Source organism: Ovis canadensis, chromosome 2 (assembly GCF_042477335.2).
Source record: "Ovis canadensis isolate MfBH-ARS-UI-01 breed Bighorn chromosome 2, ARS-UI_OviCan_v2, whole genome shotgun sequence".
In the NCBI taxonomy this organism is placed as follows: Eukaryota; Metazoa; Chordata; class Mammalia; order Artiodactyla; family Bovidae; genus Ovis; species Ovis canadensis.
Window position 1 is genome coordinate 229,881,244 of NC_091246.1, and position 11,046 is coordinate 229,892,289.

An 11,046-nucleotide genomic window follows, 5' to 3' on the forward strand; every position below is an offset into this window, starting at 1 on the left:
TCTTCCAGCCCGTGGAGATGTGGTATTTCTAAACCAAAGATAATCCAATTTTACATGCAAAGACAATTTCTTCTAAGGGAAGTGTGCACATTCTTCCTGAGCTCCTAGGAATATTTTTGGAAATTGAACATTTAATACTCTCATTTCCCTGAATGTATTTCAAGAATGATGGTGAATTTATGACCTCGCCTCAGGTATGACTGATGGATAGAAACAATGCTAAGGGTGTGTATTACAAAGCTTTCCTTAAATGAACAATGGGAAGAAATCTAGCAAAAGATAGACAAAATCTCTCATGATTTCTTTATTCACATAACTCAGAACTAAGACCTGACTGCAGTCATTTCTAATATTCATTTCAGAAATATTTACTGTAGCAAATACTATTCTGCAGACAAACTCACACTATAACATATACAATAAAAACATATTATTTCAAAGAAAGAAGTATGCAATTTACCTTAACAAGGATGCAGTCCAATGCTGAAGGCGTGAACATAATTGTCTTTGTATCATAACAGAACTTTAAAATACAAATATTAGCTAACAGGAATTAAGTTATTAAAGAGGATGAGTTGGATCACAGACTAATGGCGGATTACTCAGCTACTGAGATTATAAATTTAGCCAATCTATGAAGGATAATTTATGTAATGTGGCAAAGACTGAAGAATTAATAAAACAGGGGGTAACAAATAATGAGAAATTTGATAGATCTTAACATAAATGTTGTGAGGAAATGTCACTGCAATGTAAACGTATCCCAAATATGTAGGTGCTGCTGGCTTTGGAGGGGATGGTTCAGACACGCTTATAAAGAAGGAAGCCAAAAGGCATCACATCTTGAAATCTTGCAGTGCAGAAAATGATTAGAAATGGAAGCCAAATGTCTTTTAGTTTCTTCAGTGTCTACTTTCACTGACTATATTGCAATCAGAGTTTCATTGTGTTTGAACTGATTTTTATCAAAACTCAGGATGCTTTGGGGGTATATTTTTTCACCTTTGAAAACTCCACATGAAGTTGGGAAAACCAATTGTTTACCTAAGTCCCCCAGGGTTTCAGGAGTTACTGAGTGGCAGTGTGCGTAAATGGAGCCAAGGCATCTAACATTTAGAACAGGGTTCCCCATTAAGGCAAGTCAACAGACTAGTTAACTGTCACTTACCATATACCTAGAGCTGGTTAAGGTTTTTGTGGATAGAATGGGTGACCAGACAAGTTTTCTTCTCTTGTTTCCATTCTGGTTACAGGAGATTGAGATAAAGCATACAACAAATTAGACCATTGCAAATAGTAGTATTAAGAAAAAAAGAGAAAACTTCAGTAGATATTCCCTTAGGAATAGAGTGGTCAGGGTAGATCTATCTGTGCTGCTGTGCTTAGTCGCTCAGTCGTGTCCCATTCTTTGTGACCCCATAGACTGTAGCCCACCAGGCTCCTCTCTCCATGGGAATTCTCCAGGCAAGAACACTGGAGTGGGTTGCCATGCCCTTCCTCAGTGGACTTCCCAACCCAGGGGTTGAACCCAGGTCTCCCGCATCGAAGGCAGATTCTTTACCAGCTGAGCCACCAGGGAAGCCCTTCTCTGGGGAGGTGATATTGGACCCTTGCAAGCCTGAATGAAAGCAAAACTATAGATCCACATAGGGATTGTTTCCAAAGTATTTTCACCTGTATTCCCTCTTTTGTATACAAGTCCTTATATCAACCCCAAAAGGAAAGGAGGGCTGATTCTTTTTGTTCCCATTTTGTAGATGAGGAGCCTGAGACTCAAAGAGGTTAAATGACTTGCCAAGGTCCTTCCAAGAAAAGATAAAGTTAGTTTTCAGACTCATAACTGCTGATGATGTTACTGATTTTCAGAATCCAAACCGATATTCTTTATGGACGTGGACCCTGTTCACCAAATCATATTACATTCAGAGGCCAAGTATTTAATCTATCACTCCAAGATGAGTTTCTTTCACTTGAAATTTAGATGCTATTGAAGTCTCATGATAATTCTACCTAATCACAATAATTCTACCCAACAGTCTCAGAACGTAAGCAGAACCTGGACCATGGAAACCACAAGTTCTTGAGCATGTGTGCAGCCCAGACCAGTCTGGCGTTTTGCAGTGACTTTACTGGTGGTTTATATTCATTAGCTAGAGATGTGCTCAGGACTGAGTTACTGCATTTTTATAAGAAAGGAGTCTTCTACTTTGACAAGAGTCCTCCAGACATCTCCTTGGTCACTTCAACAATTACTGCTAAATTCATGCTCTAAGGTGATGGTATTCCAGGACTTTCCAAAGGAGGTGGAAATGATGAAGTTATATCTGCAAAATGGGGGGCACCTGAGAATGCCAGAAAACCACTCGAAGTTTGAAAAATGTTTTCCATCACCTCATCCTGCCACTCAATTCCTGATAAAGAATTCAGAAATTAGCACTAAAACAAAGCAAAAAAGTGAAGAAAAAAAAACAATCTCTCCATGTTCAGATACTGAGCTCCTTATTGTATCTACTTGATTTTAAAGTATTCACATTTCTCATTATAAGAGCTCTACATGTATACAACCTATGAAAGAAGTGCAATGTGGCTTGTATAGTGACTCAGGCAATTCAAAGATCTCTTTCTCATTTATGAGCAATAATTCAGTTTCTGTCATTGTTGTACCTTCCTCTCTGGAACACAAATTCAAGCAAGCTGGTCCCCAAGTAACTTTAGACACACTTCTAGGTTGTCAGTTTAAGGGAATGAAATAGCAAACACATGGGTGTGTGCACACATGTGGATGTACACATGGTTACATTCGCAAAGCCAAGTTCTGTTACTAGCACGTACTATACATATATGTGTAGTTGCACGTGTACAACTGAACATCTGTGAATGCTAGACTCTCAGCACTGGAGGCAAACAAAGTATAAAAGATAAAAATGAATATAGAAATTAAAATAGCCCAAGTAACTTGTTGGAGGTAAAAGCAAATTGAAACCAATCTCTGGAATGTGATTGTTCATATTAGGAACCTGAAAACATTTTACAGAAACTGAGAACAAAATCTGACAACAGAGTTTCATTTTAGGGGAATTCTATAGTAGTGGGTGGGTAAAACTTTAAAAATACAACAGATCTCACTTGGCCTTCAGGAGTTCCAGTAATTCCATGAAATGTCCTTGTAGTGCATTCCCACGTGTGAATTCTCTCTCAGCCCTATTCAAAATGTGAAATTAGAATCTGGATGAGGATATGTGTATTTCAGAAAAATAAGTGCTGCCCAAATAACATGGGCATGAGCATGAGCGATTTTCCCATGAAATAAGTTTCATGAAAACAGGTTTTTCTAGAAATACTTCTTGTTTTTATTGACAGTGCAGACATAAAACACATCATATTGCAATTCCTAAATTACAGCCATACCACTTATCAATGGCCAGTAAATTACTTCACTCTATGATAGATACAAATGCTCCATTCAAGTTCAGTTAATAGAATAGTGTCAGGATATCATGCAGACAGCTTGCATAAATACATGAGGAATAACAGCATACCCTCAATAGCTTCTGTGGTGTTTAGGCATGAAAACTTTGTCTTATTCCAAACTTCAAAAGATGGAATAAAGAATGTTTTCATATAAAACACATTTGGATCAACTATTTTTTTTCTTTAAAAAAGCGTTGAATCCACCTGCAACATACACTCCAATTCATCTTTTCAGTTACAAAACCGGATAGATATATATTCTTTTTGATCTAATGTGATGAGAAGTGAACATTTCAGTGATTTCTAACAATATCAAATAGCTACATTCAAAATAATATATATTTGTAATCAAAGGAAAAAAGACTTGGTATTTGATTTATCGGTTTCGTCCTTGGGCAGTATTTTCTTTTTTATCAGATAATTGAAAGTCAGTTATTTCACAGTATAAAATCTTGAATCAACTACCAACACGCGTTTATTGTATACCCCTCATTTCGAAATGTATTCGGACTAGAAGTATGGGAGAAATATTACTGCTTATCAAACAACTTTTCCAGAAATTTTAATGCATAAGTTTTCCAGATTTATGTACTCTAAAATAAATTATTTTAAAAATGAAATTAAGAAAAAAGGCAGGGGAAGCCTACAGTTTCTATTCTGCACGAATAGCTTTCAGTATCTTCCAGGTGGGGGCAACAGTAAGTCAGTTTTGAGAGGAGAAGGGAGAACGGGCTCTTGAAGCTCCCTGAGTCCAGTTACAGAAGATGAAATGACTTCCTGGTAGCAACATCGAGAATAAAGCGATCACAAGTTTCCAGGAGGTGGGACTTCTTGGACTCTGTCGGGCCACTAATAGAAGGATCCACCGCCCAGTGCGCTCCACCACCATTCTGCTCGAAATAATCTGGACGCAGATGAGGGCGCGCACGCGCGCTGAGCACCTGCTCAATTGCGCACAGATGCTGGGCGGTTGTTCTATCCAGCCTTCCCACGCGTGACGCCCCCGAAGGTTGTACATCACTCTCAGCGAGCCGGCTCACTCACTCTCCAGGACCTCCAGCGGGGCAGGGAGACCTTTCTCTCACGTTCACATCTCATTCGTTCTTCCTCAGAACAACTTAGGTCCATTCACAACTGCTGCGGGCGTGCGCGCGCGCTCACCCATACCCTCAAAGAAACGCCCAAGTCACGGCAGTCAGAAAAACAGCTTCCAGGAGAGGCCATGGGTGTCCCACTCCTCTTTCCCCCTCTTTATGCAAATCTTCGCACTCCGGAGAGGGATGGTTGTGCATTCTGGCGAGGATGAGGACGGTGCATGGAGGGGGCTGACCTTGAACAGTCCACGGAGACGTAACTCCCCACCAGCATCCCTGCCTCTTCGGTTTCCCTCTCTGGCCCAGCACGAAGTGGACGGTAAAGGGCAGAGAGGCGGAAAACCGAGGCTCCTCAGTGGCCGGGTGGCAAAGGGGTGAGCGTCTGAGGCCCAAGGGGAGAGGGCGGAGAAGCTCGATCGCACGGGACCAGAGGCCCCCTCCACTAGGGCCACGCGGGGCTGGAGGTGCGCGAGGGAGGCCAGGCGTGCGGCCCCGCTACGTGCCGCTCCTCCGCGCGCCGCTCGCCGCTGCCACCGCCCGCGCCCTCGGCCCGCCACCGCCCCCGGCCGAGCCCGGGGCCGCGCCCTCGGGCCGGTACTTGAGCCAGCAGATGATCCAAGTGATGACGACCGAGAAGAGCGCCAGGATGCTGGCCACCGACAGGCAGATGGGCCCCACGGGCGAGGGCGAGGGCGAGCCGGCTGCGGGGGCTGCACCAGAGGGCGCCCCGCCCCCCGAGGGGGCCCCGCCGCCGCCGCCGCCGCCGCCGCCGCCGTAGTGGTTGACGAAGATGAGGCCGGTGAAGAGCAGCACCACCATGGAGAGGAAGGAGAAGACAACGCACACGCAGCCGGCGGTGAGCGCGGCGCGCTTGCAGTTCTGGCAGCTCTCGTAGTTGCCCGGCGCGCGCAGGCCGGCGCGGGCGCGTGGTCCTCCGGCGGAGTCCTCGGAGGACGGCTGCGGCGGCGGCGGGGCCGGGGCCTCGGCGGCCGACGGGACCGAAGTGGGCGCTGGGCGGCGCGCGGGCAGCGGCGGGAGGCGGTCCTGGGGCAGCGGGTCGTGCGCGGCGCGGAGGGCCAGCGGAAAGGCCTCGGCGAGCTTAGTGTTGTTGGGCAGGCCGTGCACGCGGCTGTCGGGCAGCGGCGTGCGGTGGCGGCACACAGGGCAGGCGATGGCGCCGGGAGGGCCGTGCCAGGGCGGCGGGCGCGGCGTGCGCTCCGGCGCGGCGGCGGCGGCGGCGGCGGCGGCGGCGCGGAGCTGCAGCTGGCTCAGGCACTCCTGGCAGAAGGTGTGCAGGCACGCCAGCAGCTTGGGCGCGCGCCGGTCTGCGTCGAAGTAGTTGTAGCAGATTTTGCACTCGTAGTCCTCGAGCGGAGGGAGGCCGGGGACCGTCACCGCTGCGCTCCGGGCCCCCGCCTCCCCGCCGTCCCGGGCTCGCCCCGCGGTGCCCCCGGTTCCAGGAGAGCTCCCGGGACTGCAGGTTGGGCTCCGATCGCCGCAGCCGCCGCCGCCGCTGTCGCTCGCCGGCTCTGCCATGGCATGATCCGCCCCTCATCGGGGGCAAGGTGAGGCGCCTTGCTCCCCCTGCACCGCCGTCTCGGCTCCGGGCGGGGAGAAGGCGCTTCTGCCGCCCCCGACCGGCTGCTGTCGCCTGGCGGGGGAGGCACCGCTGGCTGTGCCGGGCGGGGGCGCAGCGGCGGCCGCCTCCCCCGCATCCCCCCCCTCCACTACCCCGAGGAGGCGCGGGCGTCACGGTCCCTCCCAGTCCCCCGGAGCCTCTCTGCCCAGTCCCCCTTGGACCTCTCAAGGCGACTTCCCTTGCCAATTTGGATGTCGGAATTGAGAGTTGTGGGCGGGTGGGAAGTTGGAGGGGGAGCGATGCGGGAATGAAATTTGGGGTGCGGCTGCTTAAGAACCAGAAGCCAGTGCAACACCCTCCTCATATTCGGAGGGGTAGTGGGAAACCTGGTTCTCCTTTTTCCTTCTCCTCTCTCGCTCGCCCCCTCCAGCTACATCCTTGCTGTTTCGTGTTTATCCTCCGGAGTTAGGGGCTACGACCCTGGTGGAGCCTCCGCTCCCCAGCCCCCTCCAGGAGCTCCCCGGTGATGTAATACGGGACCCGCGCTGGGAGAGGAAGCGGCAGACTCCGCGGCGGCGGCAGCTGAGGTTCTTGTCCTTCATGAAAACCGTGATCTCGTTTCTCCGTCCAAGGGCGAAAGCTAGTCATCACCAAACCATTTACACTTTCCGCTTTTATTAGCAAAGCCCAGGCGGCCCTGCAGCGTTCTTCTCAGGGTGGAAGCCGAGAGATGGCATTTTCCTTTTAACCATCTAGAGGAAAATTTGGGAGCTGAAAAGTACGTTTTCCTCCCCTGAAATATCGCTTCCTGAAGGAGGCATGAAGACACCGACTCGCTGATTTCCTAACGTTGACCCTTAGGGATGGAGGTCGCTACTTGGTGGCTGTGCATATGTTTACAGACCAGAAAGGGGAAATGTTATTGGCACAGAGGTTCACAGAATTTCAAGGTCCAGCTTAAATCTACGGCTGGCATCACTCTCCACCGTGGTCGACTTAAACTTTTAACACACACATGCAGAGAGCTGAAAACACCATGAGTAACAGGAGAGGGATCTTCTTGATGTTATTAATTAAAACCAAGCGAAGCCCATGTGAGCAGGTTAGCAAGAAGCAGCACTTCTTGAAGGAACGCTCAGCAGGGTAGGAATGGAGGATGGGCATCTGAGGGATGATGTTTAGATATTCCTAATAAGAAAGTTCTGTTCCTCTATTTCTCCAGGTTGGTCCTCACTCTATGAAGAGAAAACCTCCCCAGCCCCAGCAGGGAAGGGAAAGGAGAGAGCTCTCTGGGTTCCCATGAGATGAGAATGTTCCCACTTTCTCTCTGGATTCTCTGCAGCAGAAAGCAAGATACCCCAGGGGATATTTGTGGAAAGGATGAATGAATGAGAATCAAGCTGAAGGAAGAGAGAAGCTGAAGGAAAGGAAGATACCAACAAACCACCAGTGTACAGACCAAAGTTGGAATTGTCATAAATAACTGTCAAGTTTCTATGACACTTGAAAATAAATAGACCTTTTACTCTATGTGAATAGTGAATGTGATTGATATGGTAAATCACATGATAGATTTAGGTGATTTTGAGAGACCTTAGGTGAGGCTCATTAAAAACCATGAGCTTTCCATTTCCTTGTTTTAAATTTTACTTTAAATTTAAAAAAATTATATTTAAAAAAAAAGTGTATCATTTTGTGATGGAGGCTGTGACAAACAGAGGGCAGGGTAATGAACATCAGAAGAAGACCCTAGTCTGGCCTTGGAATAGTACAGTTTCACAAACCAACCTATTGTGGACAGAGTTAAGTTCCTGTCCTCTTCCTGTCCTCTCCTCTCTTTCCCTCCTTTACCTGTTTGATTGTGAAAAGTCTTTGAAATTGCATGTACAGCACAATTTTAAACTGGTTCTTCTAAATATTTTAAGCCCTGAGCCGCCCTAAGCCGAGAAGATAGATAATGCTGATATAGGGGGAAATTTTTTATTTTATTTTATGTATTTATAGTTTTGACTGTGCTGGGTCTTGGTTGCTGCGAGGGCTTTTCTCTAGTTTCAGAGAGTGGGGACTAGTCTCTAGTTGCAGTGGGCAGGCTTTACTTGTTGTGGAGCAGGGGCTATAGGTCATGCAGGCTTCAGTAGCTGCAATATGTTGCTCAATAGTTGCTGCACATGGGTTTCTAGAGCACAGGCTCAAGAGTTGTGGTGCACGGGCTTAGTTGTTCCTGGCCTGTGGGATTTTTTTTGGTTCAGGGATCGAACCCGTGTCTCCTACACTGGCAGGCAGATTCTTTACCACTGAGCCACCAGGGAAGCCCAAGAAATAAATTTTTAAACAGGGCATGGGCAGAAGAGAAATTCAGAAACATGAGGGGCTTGTGTGCATTTAGGTCCTTGTCCATCCCACCCACCCAGTTCCTAAGACACTGGCAACCTCCGTGCCAGAGGGGACTGAAAGTGTTCCGAAGATCTACACATTTACATGTGGTGTGCATTTGGACAAAACATTTAAGATTTCAAAATGTCACTCTATTATGCATTCTCACCACTGAGTGAAAGAACTGAGGAATGGAGCATGTGGCTCCACCAGGGTTTCTCAGCCTCAGCTGTTGACATTTTGAGCTGGAGAATTCTTTGCTGGGGGTGCTGGTGTGTGCATTGTCAGATGTTTTGCAGCATCTCTGGCCTCCATGCACTTGATGTTAGTAGCAACCCTTTCCAGCGGTGACAACCAAAAATGTCCCATCGGGGCATAATCACCCCTGGTTGAGGATTTACACAATAGCCACTGGTTTGGTTAAAATGAAACCAAAAGCAGAAACATTTCCCAAGTATTAACTGTGCAAGGAAAGTCGTCAGCATTACTAGTCAAAGTAATTAGCTAACAGTTATGGTCTCCTATAGCTCATGGTACTTAGATACCACCGCACTCTTTGAGAAGACCAGGCTTGGATTTTTTCAGTAATATATTCTGTTGATGGGGTCATAATCAACTGCCAACTGCCAGAATTTGGGTTAAGACTGGAATTTACTCTGTTTGACTAGTTTTTTTTTTTTTTTAAACCAGCGTTTCCAGTTATTTCATATCCTGCTGATGCTAAGTCACTTCAGTCGTGTCCGACTCTGTGTGACCCCATAGATGGCAGCCCATCAGGCTCCCCGTCCCTGGGATTCTCCAGGCCAAGAATACTGGAGTGGGTAACCATTTCCTTCTCCAATGCATGAAAATGAAAAGTGAAAGTGAAGTTGCTCAGTCATGCCTGACTCTTAGCGACCCCATGGATTGCAACCTACCAGGCTTCTCTGTCCATGGGATTTTCCAGGCAAGAGTACTGAAGTGGAGTGCCATTGCCTTCTCCGATTTTATATCCTAGTACCAGTCATTCACTTTTAGGACTCCCAAGGTGTGACATGGGGTTTCGATCCGTGGAATGAGAAACTATTGATGAAGAGTATGAGTTTGCATGACACAGACCACAGGCATCTTCTCTTACAGACTGTAAAGCCCAGTGCTCACAGTGTTACCTGCAGCAGCGTGTAGTGAAGTCTGGTCCTTCAAGCAGGAGTTTCCACTGCAGTGAAAGATCTGTTGAAAGAGGTCTTATGTCAGAAACAAGGAACTCATTTATATTAGGATTTGAATTGACTTTGCAAGAATCCTGGTCATGCCTTGAATATATTAGACACTTAGTATTTGCTGAGTCATTTTCTTTTTGAGGACCTGAGAAAATGCGAGGCAACAGTGGTTTCAGGTAATCTCCTGTATATATTCCCTCCATATAAATAGAGCTTATATTTAAGTTTTGGGGGCAGCTATCTCACAAAGGACTTAGTGGGGAACAGAGAGTGGGGTTTGACTGCTCTGGGTCTGAATTTGAGATCTGTTCTTCACCTTCTGTATAGTGTTGGAGTGCTAGTTAGCTTCTCTGTGCCTGTTTTCTGAACTGTAAAATGGGCATAAGAATAGTTACCGCCTAAGTCTGTTGTGAAGAGTGAACATGATGTACACATAACATACACAGAGTTCCCAGCCCCTGTTAATACTTACTATTTTTGGTCAAGAGTTTCTATTCCTAACCTCAATAATTTTCTCAAATGCCCTGTGACAGAGGCCCAGAGGATTTGTGTCACCACTCCAAGGTGACCCAGCCAAAAGAGGTAGAGTGGTCCAACTCTTCCATTATTTCAAAGGTAGAGATACAGGTAGGATCCCTGTCAGAAGGACCAGGTAGGAGGCCTGACCTGTGAATCTCACCATGCATTATTGATCTGTCAGCTGAAATAAATAAAGCCCTGCATGAAATAGGAGGACAAAGTGAAATTTCATTGGTAATATTGGAAGAATAAATGTATAGATGGATAACGCCACTCAGAAGCAACTAGGAAATGAGTCAATCAAACAGTTGACATTTTCAAATACAAACTGGGTTGATTCAATCTGACATTTATTGAAGTACTATTCTGGAAGGCATTATGGCTGTGTGATAAGATAAGCTGACTTCCAGAAACCGGGAGTTTAATAGAGGATATTACACCGATGTGCAAAACCAGGAGACAAAATGAAGCAGGTCTGTGGTCCAGCTACAAGTCTGGTGAGAACGACGAGTGAGAAGTTATTTGTGCTGTGGGATGAGGGAAATTTCTGCAGACTCATGTTCAGTGAACTGGGGATTTAAGGAAGAGGCAGAGAAAAAGACTGTCAAGGCAGCAGCAGGGAAAGCATACAGTACATGCTGAAGGCCTTGGAAGTAGCCTGCTTCAGCAGTTACTTGCTGTCCAGGAAAGCTCAGAACCATAGTAGCAAGGCTGGACTTAATTTTGTAGACAACTGGACATACCACGTCAGGGCCTGGCAGGAGTACCCACGGAAGTGTGGGGTGGACAAGAATTGGAATTGTCTTCATCA

The 11,046-nt window shown here is 46.8% G+C and overlaps 1 protein-coding gene across 1 annotated transcript; it reads right to left on the reverse strand.

The window, feature by feature from the left end:
• Positions 1-3,332: 3,332 nt before the first annotated feature.
• RNF228 (ring finger protein 228) lies at positions 3,333-6,318 on the reverse strand. The gene has a single exon (XM_069574656.1). The coding sequence runs from the start codon at positions 6,099-6,101 to the stop codon at positions 5,061-5,063; it is 1,041 nt and encodes a 346-aa protein (XP_069430757.1). The 5' UTR covers positions 6,102-6,318; the 3' UTR covers positions 3,333-5,060.
• Between the last annotated feature and the right edge of the window lie 4,728 nt (positions 6,319-11,046).